General features: G+C 40.1%; 1 protein-coding gene across 1 annotated transcript; it reads right to left on the bottom strand.

The window, feature by feature from the left end:
• Positions 1 to 420: 420 nt before the first annotated feature.
• LOC141594777 (uncharacterized) lies at positions 421 to 6,678 on the bottom strand. Its single transcript, XM_074414785.1, has 11 exons — positions 6,488 to 6,678; positions 6,218 to 6,294; positions 5,836 to 6,067; positions 5,601 to 5,702; positions 5,198 to 5,367; positions 4,962 to 5,095; positions 4,688 to 4,865; positions 3,425 to 3,989; positions 2,523 to 2,635; positions 2,191 to 2,434; positions 421 to 730 (listed from the first exon to the last, which is right to left on the bottom strand). The coding sequence occupies exons 2-11, from the start codon at positions 6,286 to 6,288 to the stop codon at positions 503 to 505; spliced, it is 2,037 nt and encodes a 678-aa protein (XP_074270886.1). The 5' UTR covers positions 6,289 to 6,294; positions 6,488 to 6,678; the 3' UTR covers positions 421 to 502.
• Positions 6,679 to 17,929: the final 11,251 nt, after the last annotated feature.

Here is a 17,929-nt window from a genome sequence, read left to right as displayed (position 1 = left end):
GGTTCTATAATTACCCTTTTTCTTATGGTCAAAAAAATATATATAATTTCAGTCTCCCTCTCTCTAACTCGTAATTATTGGTCCTATTTGCCTCTTCTGAAGGTTTACTTATGTTGGTAGTAATATTATGGAAAATGGAGAGAAATTGGGCTCGTAATTATGAAAGATATGACGAGTTGATACTGATCATCAATTTACCCAATCTTTATAGGCTCTTGCTACATAAATCTTGAAATGTTTTGCTCGTATTTGACCCGACTCTTGTTAACCTTGTTCTTCGCTCGCGATTTATTTAGTTTTCATCTGTTAATGTTGTTTCCATGTTATCAACTGGATTCTTCCATTATGCGTGGGAGTTTGACCTTAGTTGTCAAACACGAGGAGACTGGGAAAATACTTTCGGAAAGGAAAGCCTAGATACAACGAAATTGCTGTAATATGAACCTATTGAACCTGGTAAGTCGGATAGTACCTAAAATTGTACTGAAACTAACAAGAAACTTTAACTGAGCTCAGTCGGGTCATCTACTGTCTGAACAGGGATGACAGGGATAGAGTCCCACCATTCCTTCAACCGCCGATTTCCCTTGTCGTTTGCCATCAAATTCCGGCCAACTCCAGAAGTCATCGCGAAGAGATACAACGTCGAAGCCATCACTACATACTTAAATGGAACTGCAGCGAGGATAATTGCTGTTCCAACCATCAGCATCATAATCGTCTTTGATTGCTGCAACCAGCATAACGAATAGTCAAACAACATTATATACAGCTGAACTTGCTAAAAGTACAAAGTGCTGGACTTGCTATAAGTACAAAGGTAGCCGAGAAGGTAAAACCACCAGCATAAAAATTGAAATACCAATAAACACAAACTAAAAAGGCATCATTCTACCCAATCAATGACCACCAAATCCATCATGACCCGATAATAATACACCAGAGACAGACACGAACTAACAAAGGCCTAAACAGGAATGCACAACTGAAATGACACCCTTATTTCACGTATTCAAAGCGCATACGGTCTTTTAGCCTTGCACAAAGTCCATCGACCTAAAATAATTAAGTGAACCAGTAACACCAAAGTTATATGTGAATAATGCATGAAACTCAATTCTTGACCACTTTGAGGTAACAGCCTCACTTTCATTCCTGGCTTAGACAAATTAATTAGAGATGAAAAGCCATTTGCCTCGCTCAGTTTCGTCCAACATTTCTGTGTATTTATCAAGTGTGAATGAAAACCTGAGGGTGTCATTAATTACTTTTTTATGCTTAAAAGTTAAAACATCATTTTTTTCGCAATCATAATTAGATTGCAGTATTGCACTTGACAGCATTTGGCTCGAGTACAATAGTTTTTTATTCATCAATTCCTCTTGAAATTATAGACAGAAAAAAATAAATCTCTTCTTCCTTTTCCACTAAAACTCATCTCAACTTTAGATAACCTCAACACCCTTAACTCGGATATGAAATACCCTCCGTCAACAGGATCCACACCAGAAAGAAACGTTTTACGTGATGAAAATATGTGTTCCACTTCAATAAAGCTGAATGCTCAATATTCTTGGGTTTGGAGTATAAAGGAGTATTAGTTAGTTGGACCAATCACTAATGCAATTTACATTTTACAGCATCTCGAGTTTTCAGTAGAAGAGTAAGGTTATGTACATCAAATCCCCCTATGGCCTCACCCGCATGGGTGGAGTCTAATGGTTAAAATTTAGGTGAAACTCCGAAGGGTCTCAGGTTCAAGCCTCACCAAGATCAATCTTGAGGGGTAAAATGGCCTAGGACTATGCCTTCTAGACTTCGAGTTTGTCACCCCCTAAAAAGGGTGGTTGACCTGGTGTACTTTGTTTGCAGGCTATCTGCGGGTTCCCTCGCCATCCACAAAAAAAAAAAAAAAAAAGAGTCCTCTAATGGCCTAGCCTGCCCATGGCAGGAACATATCAACCATTCAAATGCTCTATTGATATTGTTGTAGCCAAATTATATGGGTTAGTCCAGTAAGATACTTGCGACACTATACAGAAATTTGAAACAGCATAAACATGGTTGAGCCATTGGCATGATGTATCATGTATTAATATTGTCGGAGCCAAAAGAAATCCCTGCCAAGTGACTACTACATTATACGTGAAAATAGGAAACAGTATAAACACGGATGACATAACTAAGTACCTTGGGTGCCCTATGGAGCAATATGGAGTAGATCTTGAGGACTGCAATATTGACCTGCTGCACCAGTTCATGGGCAGTCTTCAGCCCTTGCTGCGCGGACACGATGCTTTCCATAGTCGTCTGGTCTGAGGCAGTACACACCACCACCTTGTTAAACTTTTCTCCAATCCCACGACGCCTTATTTTTTCCATGACGAAAGTTGCCCATAACAACCCAACTGCCAATGCCTTCCCAATCCACTCCCTGAAATCAATCATGCTGCTGAGAAAGCAAACCCCAAGGACTAACACTAAAAATGCGATGATAAAAACAATGAAAATATAGAATTTACTTGTAAGCTATTAAGAGAATCGCAGCTACAAAATTGACAGCAACACCTGGTCTTTCCCAATTCACTACTTCTAGAAACCAATTCCAGCAGCTACCCATTGGTTTCAAAATTTCCTGCGTAATTTCAAACTATTTAGTTATATTATTCACAGTAGTTCACAGAGAGTAAAGCAAACAAGGATACTTAAAGTTCCAATGAAGCTGCAAGCCTTGTACCCATTTATCCAATGCTGTCACCTATCCTTGGTCTTTGTCGAGTAACCGAAAGCACCGGTATAGTTTGGGTACTTCCGCCTCCTCTACATATACTCCAAAGCCCAGGAATCTGAAATAATGGATGGCCTGATATGCCAAGATGGTAATCTACTAGAACCTTAGAATGAAATGCACCTAAATCTGTGTCCAAATGATGTCGTCTATCAAGGCCATGCATAGCAGTTTTGAAAATGTGCCTGGGGCTTACCCGAACGGAGGAGAGACAAACCACTTGACAAATACAAGGGAGCATCCATCCTAAAACCAATTGGTAATAGGAGAAGTAGTTATTAAGTGGTACAATCTCTCGGTTCCAAGCAATGTGAGACGAGACACTCACATCGTGACTTTATATTCCAACACACTCCCTCACATGTGAGGTCCCTTCGAAACCCAGGGCAAAAACGTGGGAGTGCACCAGAGTGGGAATTATCACTAAGAATGATTATCTTGGAAAAGGAGAGAAAATGGGTTCACACAAGCACGTTTATGGTCAAGTATACTGCTCCCTCTTGTAGCTGTACCAAATTTTATCACTAGTAAGAAGTAAATGATCTCAAGGAAATAGATGAGACTGAAAGAACTGACGCGCCAAATATGATAATATTTATCTTACAGTAGATGAAGATACGCTTGTATAAGTCTTACCATGAGTACAATCGCACTGTCAATTACGCCTTCTCCTTTCAAACTTTCAGTTGTTGCTTTTGCAGACTCAATTTCCTTTGCTTCTTCCCTAACCTCAGTAACTGCATTATCCAAAGTAGCGAGACTCTCATCTTTTGCACTTATAAGAGCATTACTTTTTGTCACATCTGGCTCTTTCAGCTCAATACTAGGTTCTATGTCATGAGGCATATTAAGATTTCTTAAGATCGAACTTGCACTACTTGGTTCTCCACAATCAATCAGTTTGAGAGTTTCAGCAAGTTCTTCTATGATATAGTCTCCTTTTGGTAGTTCATCAAATAAAGTAAAGATTAAGAAACTTCTGGGAAACGGAGGTGCCATTCTAAGCATCTCTCTTGCAGCATGGAGCCTTACAATGCCTAATATTGTCCTCGAATGCATCTCCCACACTTGAGTCGGCTTAAGCAGATCATGCTTTAATAAGAACTGGTGTAGCAGTATTATTTCTTTTGTCAATGCAAGCCAGTGATCTCGTCTTGTCGCACTTGTTGCTTCAGGGAACTCTAGAACTATGCCTTCTGTCCTGAAAATGTATCACAACACATCAGAACCAATTGCACATACAGATCACTGTCATACCGCTAGCTGATACCTGTACATTCTCCGACTGTTAACATTCAAGATATTACATGATCACAGAGTTATACAACTAAGCCCAAACAATAAGGTTTACGGCCTTGCAACATTAGATTTAACATAAATGAAGCTAACTCTATCATGTCGATATTTTACACTTAAAAAGCCAATAGGATTGTTCAACTTTATATCAGAGTACAACTGCAATAAAAAAATCCATTTGTGCTCAGCTACTTGTTTACTGTTCCAATTGCATCAATTAAATCTTCACCTGATAAGAACATTTATTTGTGCATGTTTGGAAGTGTTATGGACTTTGAAGCTGCAATGCCGAACAGCACTATAACACCATACCAAGCTAATTAAATTTATATAAACACAGTTACCAGCAGTTCAAAACTAGCAAAGTATCTGCCCTTGATTGTGGCTTAAATCGTAGTCGTGTTAACAGACTATCTCCAGCTACACGCATTTTCGCTTATTGCAAAAAATAAATGTTTTCGCATCAATGTTGCTATAGTTGAAGACAAGATAGTCTGCTAATAAATTTCCGAAATGGACAAACAAGGCTCAGGTCATTTTCACCTAATTACATGTTAATTGTCATAGAAAAAAGCAATAAAGGCAGAAGAATATTGGTCTCACAGTTCCAACGATTCATATATCATAGCTTTGTCAAAGAGTGGTGCACCCCAAGGACCTGTAGCCACTGGTTTCACACTCTGCTCTAGGTTCTTTGATAGGTCAATTTTGAGAGCATCTTCATAGGTTATCGAACCTGATGCCTCAAAGTAGAGCGCATAGTTGGTGAGCGTCAGCCTACCTAATTTTTCAGGGACATTAAGTTGGGTTAGTCGCTAACAACATGATTAACGGAAGCTGACAAATATTCGCAGTTAGTTGAAAGGCCAGGAAAAACCTGGCCAGCTTGTTCCACCGATATGGCGTACTACTCGCTGACTGGATGCAGTTCCCTCAACATGCAGTATAAATTCGTCATCTGCAAATCTAACTCCCCTTGGTGTTTCTTGCTTCTGGAGATGCTTGAAGCATCTAACACACATTTGGAAGGACAGAAAGGAATGAAAACTCAATATAATGTGAGTCGCGAGAAGAAAGATGCATTTTGAGATAAAATGTATGATTATATCTCACTTGTGAATTTCTTTGAGAAATCTATCATAAGCTGGATAGTGCAGAATGTTTGCAGTAGAGGCGGTCAGAGTTTCAAAGGTAAATCTACCATTAGCGACATCTCCAGGCAATGGAAGCAACGATGCAAACCATACAAAAGCGTCTTCCTCGACTCCTGGCCCATGATCAACCTAACAACACAATAATACTGTTACTTGATATTTTAATAACTGGGAGTCTTGTGCAATCAACAGAAAATCTAGCATTCTTGGGCTGAGGATTTCAAATGAAAAGGGAAGCCTATGCAAGAATGTGAAGGATATATATATATATATATATATATATATATATATATATATATATATATATATATATATATACTTTAGAAGATTTAAAATCTGAAAATAAGGAAAACAAGACTTACAAGGAGTGGCATGACATCGGTATAGAACAATGAGACATCTTCATCCGCTTGAGTCGCCTTAAGTGGCAATTTATTCTCTTCCTTCTCTTTACCTAAGCATTCCTGTAATTTAAGATGGTCACAAGCAGAAGTTGTAAACTTGAGTATTCCACATTTCCACAAGAGAAGAGTGAAAAAAAATAACAATGAAATATTATTAAGTTGGAGATAGTAGGTAATTAATTAATACGAGTACCGTGTATGATTGTTGATCAGCAGCAGTAGGCATCTGCCATGCGAGCATCATATCGAATGTGAAGCGACTAAAAGAGGAATCACTAATAGACTCTTGTTTTCCGCAATAAGACTCATGTCTTAAAGCCTTTGAACAACTGTATTCAACTAGTTTTCGCGAATATTCACCCACCTCAGGCTTCCATGCCGCACCAAATTCATCTACTAATGCTTCAACATCTGTGTCTAATTTCCTAAATAATACATATTCAATTTATATTTGAATTATAAACTCATCGATGGTGGCAGAAAACAACATAATCAATTATATTTATGGTTAGTTGTTGTTTCAAGTGTCATCATAAGAAAAGGTAAATAAGAAGAAAGAAGGGAAGAGATAATACATGGCGCATCGGTTGAGAACATGATTGGCAGTAGTGGACAGATGCTTCAACTTCACCATATTATCATCCATGATACACTAAAATCAAACAAACAACTATCATTATAAATATACACACAACACACTAATAATGTCACCCGGTGATAACTCATAAGTATACTATCTCATTTTCCATATACGAATCGGGGTAATTAAGTGGATGAATGAATGAAATATGTTTTAACGACAAATAATTAACAAAGTAGACATCTTTAATCGTAAGTCGAATTACCTGGAATACGTGATCAATGTGGAAGGGAGAAATAGAGGTGTGGTGCCGCTAGGAAATGGACTAGTAGCGTGGACAATTTGGGGAATAATATAGTTACGGGATGATGATGATCTGGGAATGTGGCAGATGACACTTGCATGCCATGCAAACCCCCTTACTCCACGCTTTTGCCGCTTCCCTTCCTAGTTCCTACCATGTCTGATGTCCCATCACTTTCTAATCGTGGCAGGTCAGTCGGGTCGGGTTTGGGTCGGGTCAAGTCGGGTCGGGTTATAACGGGTTCGGGTCATATCGGGTCAGCCATCCCTTTCGGATCGGGTCGGGTTCAGGTCATTATCGAGTCGGGTCATTTTGGGTCAAATGATGTATCGGGTCGGGTCATTGTCGGGTCATTCCTGGTCAAATGATTTATCGAATCGGGTCGGGTTTGGATCGGGTCATTATCGGTTCCGGTTACTTTATCACATTACTTCAATTTTTGACCATTAAATTATGTTTTTATGCATTATTTGGTTTAATTACTTCATTATTAAGTCAAACATAACAATCTAATTACAAAATCACTTTCATTTTGATCAATATTAAGCTTAATAATTGTCTGTTTATCAATTTAATCGGGTTAGTATCGGGTCGGGTCAATATTGGGTTGACTCTGGGTCGGGTTCGGATCACTGGTCATCGGGTCAAGTCGGGTTACGGGTCGTCGTCGGGTCGGATCGGTTTCGGGTCACTGTTCATCGGGTCATGTCGAGTTACGGGTCATCATCGAGTCGAGTCGGTTTCGGTTTCGGTTTCGGGTTGCAATATTCTCGGGTCGGGTTTGCTCGGTTTCGGGTCGGGTCATTCGGGTCGGGTCAGACTTGCCAGCTCTACTTTCTATACGGCTCGGGTTACCTATTTACATTTTATGTTGGTTTATTACGGATTAATTTATCTATCTATAGAATATAATTTAAAAGCTCTTATGAAATATTGTTGGGACTTGCTAAATCCCGGACACAATTTTACTAAATTCCGCACATTTTTCCGTCTTATTCTAAATTTACCCCTTTTATTTCTTACCCTAATTTTTCGCTCTTACCAAGGGAAAGGAGAAATCCAAAACCCAAAAAACCCTCCAACAGCTAACAACCCCTCACCCACCCCCTACCACCGCCGACCACCCCTCACCGCCCTATCCCCACGTTGATCTCCGCTCCCGCCCCATACCCGCAACATGTTCGTTGCCTTGAATCAACCGCGAACGGCATTCGATCCATCTTCAACCGCGACGAAGGTGATTGATCGACGGCGGGGCTGGGATGAAGTTGATGGTGAGGGGGCAGGAGGCCGGCGGCCGTCGCTGGTGGAAGGTGATTGGGGCTGTGGGAAGTGTTGTCGCTGGTGGAAGGTGATTGGGGTTGTGGCAATGCCCTATCTACTAAAAGAATAGCATGGGGGACGAGGAGGGCAGCAGGGTGATGATGAGTGCGAAAGGTGGAGAGTGGCTGCAGAGGGGTGCGTAAAAGTGAATGTTGATGCAGGGTGAAGGAGGGAAAGGGCGTGGGAAGTGGATGGGTGTGTCGAGATGAGTGTGTAGAGGTCTTATCGGGTGGAGCATGCTTCCGAGAACAGAGTTGGGAGCCACATATTTACTATAAACACTATTATTTTTTAATGAAAGGTTTAGTTTAATAAAAGAAACATTTGTTTCCAAATAGAGGATATGTTTTAAGTATTTTTCAAAATTAATGCAGATTATTTACGTTTATAATATGGTCTTATATATTCACCATATTTGCTAAACTTTTTAAGATCTTTAACTAGATTTGTGACCCGTGAATTTCACAGGTTTATCTGTTTTAGTTTTGATATTTTTATTGTATTGTTAATATTTATTCGAGCAATTAGTTGTTGATCCATTTAAAAATATACAGTCTTGAAATACATAGAAATTAGTTAGTTAATACCTTATTTCTTTGACAACTTTGATTTATTTTTGTAAATTGAATCCTGTAAGTGACAATGTGGTAGCTACTAATTTTGAGAAACTTAACAACGGAGCACTGACAAAGACGACTCATTATATGAACGTGTGTTTACTCCGCAATATAACAAAGTGAGTTTTTTAAATACTAAAAGTTGAAACCATCCGCATATAATAAATTCCGTATGGAAAATCTTCAATAATGCCTTATAAGGTTGTAAACGCAATACCTCAGTGTAGTAATCTTCAAATTATTTCCAGACCTCTCCATCAATCCTCCCATAGAAATATATTTGAAGTCTTATCACCACGTGCATGCTTTAAATATTATTTACATCCGAAAAACTATTATATCGATAGAAAAATATTAGATATGATTCAACGGTATGGTCGGTATCTACTCCATGTATTACGAATTAAATTTTCATTTTAATAGCTCAATAATCTAAAAAACTATATTCCCTAAATCCGAATTCCAAAAGGTTCATAAATTTTTTTAAGTTCCTTATTACTATTTCAAGAATTTAATCCATCTCTTGTTATACTTATGTCCACAATCCTATATAAAAATAAAAATAGTATTAAAGACTATACAATAATCTATTCCGGTTTTGAAAAAAACATATAAACTTAAAAATATACGGATTAGAATTTAGAAACCATACTATTTAATATTTATCTGAAGGTTCACTTTCGCTTCCTTTTAGTACGCTTCCTTTTAGTACATGCCTTGATAATAATTCATATAAAATGAAAAAGAAAAATATATGTTAGAGATGATTATATTCATGAATACTGATACATGCAATTTATATAGACTTTTTAGCGTCTTATTGCACGCATTTCTATGCCTTTTTGTATGGCTTTGTATTGCAAAATGCCCCGAATAGGCTACTTTGGTTTGTTTTGTCTTAATTGCAGAAATGGACCCGAAAGTAGCGGAATCGACCCTTATTCGTCCCATTTAGCATGCATTGTAAGGAGACGGAGATTTTGGAGCAAGAGTCGTACCTCGGAATGCGTGAAGGGTGGTCAAAAGAAGCTGTCATGACGAGTTGAAGGCTGATATCAGTGGAAACTACTCGATCGAGATGCCCTGGAGGTCGATCGAGTGTTTTGGCAGGCTTTGGAGTTCGATCGAGTGGTTATTATACTCGATCGAAATGAGCTTCTGTGGAGTTACTCGATCGAGAGCCTAAAGTGCTCGATCGAGAAGATTTGCTGGAGAAGACCTCGATCGAGCAGTCTGAAAGTGCTCGATCGAGTAGTTTGGAGTATTACACGGGTTATCTTAATCCGTGATAGATTTATTTTAGTTTATTTTAACTCCCCTATATAAGGGAGTCGTAATCCCCCTTACTACTAAGAGAATAAAATTCTCTTAGTATTTTCCCGCCCAACTGCTCCCTACTTTAATAGGCCTGTGCTTTATGGACTGAAAACACCACAAATAAGATTCTGAGTTGAGCCCACTATTTAAAAATAATCTTTGACTTTTCTAATTAAGAATCCTATATAGAAACAAATTGATTTCCATTGATTACCACCATTCCAACGTATAACCAAAATATTCTTTTGACTTTTCTAATTAAGAATCCTATATGGAAATAAATTGATTTCTCATTGATTACCACCATTCCAACGTATAACCAAAAAAATTCTGACTTTGATAATTAACAATCCTATATGGAAACAAATTTTTTCTATATAATTTGGCAGATCTCATTACTAACATTCTAACGTTAGAACCAAAAAATTTCTCTGACTTTTCAAATCACGATAAATTACCCCAAATATACAATAATTTGATGTGTGTCAATTTTGATGAATTTTCTTATAGGAAATAGAAAGTGAAATTTTAGTTTAATAATTTTAAAATCGTCTCTTTAAACGCGTAGTATATTATTTCGACCGTTTTTTATAAGGCTAATAGGTTTTTTTAATTAAAATTTACATCTAATTTAATTTCATAAATTAGTTCCCCTTATTGATTTAACATTATAGTATTATTATTAATAGTTCGAAATAAGACTAACTTAGTTTTAACTATCTTTTACGGTAATAAACTTTATTTTTTTTCCTCCTTGCTAATATTATATCTACTATATTATAACATTAACTTAAAAGTACCATATATTTTATGCCAAAAACAATTTTATTGTTTTCCCTCTTTATAAACAAAATCTTAAAAATGTCGTGATGTAGCACGGGTCCTATACTAGTTAGCTTATTAAGCACCTCTCTTTTGACACTTTTACTTCTGACTTTCTGCTTAATCTCTCTTCATACTTTTAAACACTCTTTACTTCTTAATCTCTTAACTTTTCTTTTATTTTGGTGGATTGTTCTTTACGCCGGATTCTATTAGATTGTAATCATTTCTTCCTCCTTGATCTCAATACTCTATTTACTTTAATTTCTTGTTCTCTTATTATTACTTTTGCCTTTGTCTAATTTATGCTTTATTGTTACTTCTTAATCATGTCTTCCATTAGCATGCTTTTTGTTGTTATTGTTGATTACATTAAAAACATGAGTAGCTAATTTCTCTATGTTAGGATTAGGGGATCCATGGTAGAATTGTGACGATGTAGTAAATAGACTAGACGATTTACATGTGGGAATCTGTCCCCATAGCAATATAACTGTAACACATATTTAGTTGAGTGCACGCTTTTAAATAACATTAATTTGGTTAACTTTGTTCCTGGATCGGAAGATTGGAATAAACAGACCTGCTATGACAGTAGACTACCCTAATGAGAAATTTCGTAATGAGGAAGGAAGTTAAGTTAGTGGAAATCTAGGGTGGATAGCAGACCGAAAGGACCTTTCCCTTGCCCTTCTCACAGTATATTGTCTAGGCTATTTGCAACTGAGTCGATAAACTGCCATGGTGAACCGAAATCCTGACATACACTCTTTTATCTGATCACTTATAACTTATTTTCTTACTTTTCTGCTCTTACTTTATTTCTCTTGCCTTTAAACTTTTAGTAGTTTAGAAAACCAAACTAAAACCCCCCAGTTGTGACTTAGATAGACGGACTACAGATAGATACCTTGCCTCCTCGTGAAGATCGACCCTACTTATCACTAGCTTCTGTTAGTATATTTAGGCAATTATTTTTGGTACAGAAACGACCGTATCAAATTTTGGCGCCGTTGCGGGGGAGGCAATAGCTCTGTCTGTCTTGTTTGTTTCGTGTATATTTATTCGTCTCAGGGAATTTTTATTCCTTGATACAGTTCTCACTTATTTCTTTCAGTGTTGTGTATGCCCAGGTCTAACAGGTCAGAATTAGTTCCTACTGATCCTGAGCCAGAGAGATCCTTTCGGCATAGACTCCGACTGGAAATGAAGATTCAAAAGGAAGACTTGAGTACTTTTGAACCCGAGCTACAACACTTTCTTTTTGCAGAAGACCCGTCTTGTGAACAAGACAACTCTATTTCTGCTATCAAGCTAGTAAAGATGCCTAATATTGCCAGTCACTCAGAGCCCACAGCTGCCTCGATTCCAAAAGGGTTCAAGCTTGCGACCCAGGATGGCAATACTTTTGACATCCGACCATCCTATATTAATTTGGTCGAACGGAACCTGTTTCGGGGTCTGGCAGGTGAAGATCTGCGAAAACATATGGAGGTATTTACTGACTATTGCTCGACCATTCCCGCCATTAAGGGAGTGACCCAGGATACGATAAAGGAAGTCCTGTTTCCTTTCTCTTTGACCGACGGAGCCCGTGAGTGGCTCACTTATCTTTATCGTACTGCAGCTGGTATCACCAACTGGGAGACTCTTGCCCCTGCCTTTTATAAAAGGTATTTTCCTCCACAACGTACCAATCAGCTGAGAGGAAAAATTACAAGTTTCAAGCAGGCACCTGATGAGAATTTTTACGAAGCTTGGTGTCGTTTTAAGAAGTTGGTGCGGTCTCTTCCTCATCATGGTTTTGATCAGTGGTTTTTGTGCAACTAGTTTTACAATGGGTTGTATGATGACCACCGTGCCATATTGGACGCCTCATCTAATGGGCGATTTCAGAAGAACAATGACGATGATAAGGGATGGGGTATCATTGAAGAAATGGCAACCTATTGTGCTGAGTATGGGAACCCAAGAGATGGCATTCAGACAGTTCATTCAGTTGATAATGCAGTTGTAGCTCAGCTGGAAGCCATGAATTCCCGTTTTGATAAGTTAGAATTGTAAGCTGCTGGTGATCAACAGACGGTTCACTTGTTGACTAGACAAGAAGCGGTTACTTGTAAGAGATGTGGGAGTAATGACGGTCACACTGTTGTTGACTCTCTGACAGAGAAAGAGCAAGTCCTTGCCTTTCAGGAATATAGGCAAGGAGGAGGTTCCTATTATAATAATCAAAGTGGATTCCATCCCAATTTGAGATGGACCAGTCAGAATGTGCTCAATCCTACTCCTCCGCAGCAGCAACAAGCTTATGGCCCTCCTCATAATGCTCAACAAGGCTTTCAAAAGCCTCCATCCTTTCCACCGCCGCATCAAGGAGCTTCCTCTAGTGGAGTTAGCGAGTTGGCTGAATTGAAGTCGATGATCCAATCATTGACTAAGCAGATGTAGATGAGTGACCAACAGAAAGAAGCATCAATTAAGTCACTCGAGACCCAAGTTGCCCAGCTCGCCACTAGCCAGTCCACGAGAAAGCCGGGTCATTTACCGTCTCAATCTGAGAAGAATCCCACGAGACGATAAATCTGATTAACTTGCGCAGTGGTCTCTCTTATGAAGGACCAAAAATGCCAACTGTTGAGGACATATTAGACCCATGGAATGTTGTTGTTGATGATGAACATGCGCTTATGGAAGAAAATATGCTTAACCCGAAGAAAATACTCGATCGACTGATTTCTGGTGGTCGATCGAGTAAAATTGATGAAGATAATGCTCGATCGAGTGGAATTATGGGTCGATCGAGTAAAGCTGATATTCAAGGATTCAATCGAGAGGCTGGAATTACTCGATCGAGTGAAATTACTGGTAAAAGTGTTCGATCGAGTGATATTTTGGATCGATTGAACAATGCTGATAATGAAGGACTCGATCGAGAGGCTGAGAATGCTCGATCGAGTGAAAAACCTGCTGAAAGACCTCGATCAAGATGTAAAAGGGATCGATCGAGTAAGAATGAGTTTGAACCTGTCGAGACATTGGAACAAAGGAATAAAGGGCTCGAAATTCCTATCACGGTGCCCTTTCCAAGGCGATTGTAGAACAACAAGGCTAACCAACAGTTCGGGAAATTTGCTGAGCTCCTGAAAAGCCTTCACGTCAATGTTCCCTTCGCCGAATTGCTTACCCAGGTACCCTCTTACATGAGATTCATGAAAGAAATTTTATCGCGTAAGAGGCATATAAATGATAATGAAACGGTAGCTTTAACTGAAGTAGGGACTGCCTTGGTTCAGAATAACTTGCCACCCAAACAAATAGGCCCGCGTAGCTTTTCAATTTCTTGTCATATAGGGACCCATTTGAACACGCTATGTGATCTAGGTGATAGCGTGAGTGTCTTACCTCTGTCTCTCGCTAAGAAACTTGGTTTAACCAAGTTTAACTGTACTATTATGACCTTTCAGATGGCCGACCATAGTATATCACGGCCACTAGGAGTTATAGAGGACATACCTATCAAAATCGGGAGATTCTTTATTCCCGTAGACTTTGTGGTTCTTGACATACCCGAGGACACTCATACCCCTATCATCTTACGGAGACCATTTTTATTTACTGCTCGTGCAGTAATTGATGTCGGGGGAAAGACCCTTACATTCCAGGTAGGAGACGAGGAGCTGATATTTCATCAGTCTAAATCTCGCAGGGCTCCCATGCAAGTTCAACCTTGCAATGCCCTACCCTCTATTGACTCGGATACAGATACTCCAGCTGAGAGTATTGAATATTGTGCTGCTATTGTAACCCCTCCGCCTTAGACTGAGAGCGAAAAGGAGGACCATTCTTCTGTTTTCCCAGCTGCAGGTACAGATAGAGTGGATGCTGGAGATGCTAACGGTCATAGTACAGTTAAAGTCAATCAAAGTGATGGAGATGCCGCTAATGTCGATGGGAATGTCAAGAGGAAGAAGAATTTTCAGGCGTATGTGGATGCCAACTACTCTCCTTCCGCCAGTTCAAATTCAACCTCGTGGCGATCGACGAGGACGGTTCGAGATGCTGAAGGGACCTCCTCCAGTCAGAAGCCCTCTTGTGTGCTATTACAGTGTTTTGATCGATAAGCGGGGAATGCCCCATTGTAATAACTTGTAATTTTGAATTTCTGTTAAGACCTTTTAATTGCGTTTTAGACCGTTAGACAATAGCCTAGTTAGTTCTAGGGAAAATCGACTATAGACTGCATGTTTTTGTGATTTGGTATTTTTGGGAATTGTTTTTGCGTGTTTTTATGCAGGTTTGGGGAAGACAGCTCATATTGGGACGTGTTCCATAGGAAAACAACTCGATCGAGTACTTTTTGTACTCGATCGAGAGGATTGCCCAGCAAAAGAACTCGATCGAGTGGTTTTAGACACTCGATCGAAATGTCAAAAATGAGGAATTCTCCATCGAGTGGATTTTTGTTCGATCGAGTGAATTGGATACCAGAGTCGTCGATCGAGTGGTTTCAAATCACTTGATCGTGTGAATATGCTTATTATACGCAGGGAGTTATTCTTTTAACTTCTATTTTCATTCTAATTTCATTCCTATTATTGTCTTCTCTCTTTTGTGCGATAGCCTTGTGATAAATCCCCCAAATTCTCCCTTTAATCTTCCCTATTGCCAAATCAATCACCCACATTATTTTCCTTGTGCCTATTTCGACATTTGCCCTTACTTTTCCCTCTCTATTCCGTCTTTGTTGCGTTCAATTTGGGGAATTAGGGTTTGTCAGGTTTTTGTTCGAAATCCGTCTGTTTGCTTCGATTTTTGTCGAATTCTTGCTTATTCTTGTGGGTTAATCATCAACTAAGTAATTCCCTACTTCCTTTTGTTGTTTAATTGTTGTTTTGACATAATTTGAAGGATTAGGGTTTAGGTTTTTTCGAAAATCCGTGTTTAATTAGGGGAAATCGCGTTTCTTTGCTTAATTGATTAATCCCTCCCCTTACTTGCTTGATTAGGATGGATAGTACCACTTTCCCTTCGACTAGTTTGACTGTTGCCCCATCCTCGACTGAGACGGTGGTCCCTGCTGTTACCACCGTCACTTCGACTGTTAGTACTGCCGTTTCTACTGCTGTTTTTGCTAGTACTACTGTTTCCGCTATTGCTGCCACTACGTCTACTTCAGGTACCGTCTCTTCTACGGTGACGACCCCTGCTGCATCGTCACCAGCTGTCACAGCTGCTTTCCGGGCTGCCCTAGTACCTTGCCCCGCTACTGGACGAGCTTCTTGATCTTCAGGTACTGGAGGGCGTGGACGGGGTCGAGGACGAGGCACACCGGCTGCCGGACGAATTACGTACCGTGCCGATGAGTCTCTTGACCCGCATCTTGACTAACCCGAGGTATGTTTCGTTAATGCTATGCATCGTACCCATTTTTATGATTTAGAGCGCTGCGACTTTGCTTCGACTAAATTCTTGTGTCGAAAATCACTTGAGAAGTTAGGTATTTACGAGCCATTAGTTGATATTTAGAACGGGATGGGGATGTTTGGATTGATTACTTTGAGTGCCCCGACCTATAAGGAGCTGACCCTCAAGTTTTTTAGCTCCTTCACTTTTTTTGCTGGTGCCTACGCCACTGACCAGGGTAGCTCGTGTGTCTCCTTCCGGTTGTTTAACCGGACTACGACCTGGAGCCTAGTTGAGTTTGGTAGTAGGTTAGGTCTTTCCTCCCACGGTGAGTCAGACCCTCCCAGGAAGGTCCTACGTATTCTTTGGAGGACCTTGGCATAGACAGCCTTTGAGGGGCGCAGACTCGCCCATGTCCACCCCCCCTCTCCCGGCCCGTTACTTTTTGCGTCTCATTGGTGGGACGATTTTTGGCCGTAAAGAGCCCAACAACATTAATAATATTGAGTTTTATATTCTTGGGGGGCTATTTGAACATCGATAGCGAGGGCCCCTTTGTTCTAAACATTGCCTGTTTGACTGCTCAGTATTTTCATGTTGTGGGGCAGAAGAAGGCGGGCACCATTGTCTGCGGTGGCATTGCCACCTTTCGTGCCCGTTCTATCTTCCCCGACTTCCCTCGTGACTTAGCACACTTAATAGGGATAGGTACCTAGACCTCTCTGCCATGTTGGCAATGTTTTGGCTTGCTTCTGACCAGCGGACTTGGAAGATTTGCGATTCCTTGTCCGTTCCCTTACCTTACACTGACCTACCCCGTCTTGTCCCTTTGCCTACTGTTAGGGGTAGGATACCTCCACCTTTGCCCTTCTACCACCCTCTACTTGCTCCACCTCCTACTATTTCCGCTTCTAAGAACCGGAAGAGACCTGAGACCGGAGAGGGATCCACACCGTCTACGGGTGGCCAGACTTCCACGGCCACTCCTACACCGATCCCTATTCCCACTCCTGACCCTACACAGTTGGTCTACCCGGCTAATTTTATTCCTCCTCCACCTTTTGAGGCGTCCGAGGTCATTGACCAAGGGTGCCGTGACAGTTTGCTTCTCGAGCTTCTTACCAGGCAGGCTCGTATGGAGCGGGACATTGCACTTACCTTGTTCCCTCTATACGAGTACCACATGAGACGAGGACGCCCCGTGCCTGAGGGCTAGACACACCCTTCTTTCTACCGGTACTCGCCGGAGGGGTACCCACAGCCAGCCAGCGAGGCGGATACGGCTGAGGAGGAGGAGAGAGTATGAGCTGGGGAGGGGAGAAGGAGGGAGTAGGAGCGTGATCCCGACTACACGGTGGTGGGAGAGGAGGAGGACACTGCTGACGAGTAGCTACTGGTCTACTCACTTCCCCAGTTTTCTGGCTGGTTTGGGGAAGTTCGTCATTTTGTATGTACTTTTTTCTCTTTTATTTATTTTCTGTCTCCTTTTTTATTTATTGTTTTTCATTCATTTATAGGTTGTATATATCCCTTTCCCATTATATATCTGCTGGTGTATGCTGGAGGACAATGAGGGCGTTGTCTCGTTTTGGTTTGGGGAGGGTAATGCATCCTTTGAGTCTGCATTTTGCATTGTTTTTGCATTCACGTTTACTTTTTCTGCTTGCATTGTCATTTATTTCAATAAAATATTCAAAAATTCAAAAAATTAGAAAATTTCAAAAATTCAAAAATATTCACATTTCATTTTGAATATAGGTTGGGTCAGAACGGTAGATTTCCGTGATGAAATTGCACTTTAACTTGTCATATCACTTAAGCCTTGAAACTAATTGACAGTTATTAGTTTAGTCTTGCGCATATCTACGAGTTAATGTCAAAAATATAGCTGACTGTGTAGACTTGACCTGATAAATTG

Source organism: Silene latifolia, chromosome 1, assembly GCF_048544455.1.
Source record: "Silene latifolia isolate original U9 population chromosome 1, ASM4854445v1, whole genome shotgun sequence".
Taxonomy (NCBI): Eukaryota; Viridiplantae; Streptophyta; class Magnoliopsida; order Caryophyllales; family Caryophyllaceae; genus Silene; species Silene latifolia.
The sequence above is the reverse complement of the archived record's forward strand: the minus strand, read 5'-3'. Positions and strand labels throughout refer to the sequence as shown.

What these genes read in the sequence shown, in the direction of transcription:
- LOC141594777 (XM_074414785.1), bottom strand. Translation starts at nt 6,288, where the DNA reads ATGGATGATAATATGGTGAAGTTGAAGCATCTGTCCACTACTGCCAAT. An exon ending in CCGATGTCATGCCACTCCTT is followed by an intron (nt 5,368 to 5,600) that starts GTAAGTCTTGTT and finishes TTGTGTTGTTAG; the next exon opens with GTTGATCATGGGCCAGGAGT. An exon ending in ACAGTGCGATTGTACTCATG is followed by an intron (nt 2,636 to 3,424) that starts GTAAGACTTATA and finishes GAAATTACGCAG; the next exon opens with GAAATTTTGAAACCAATGGG.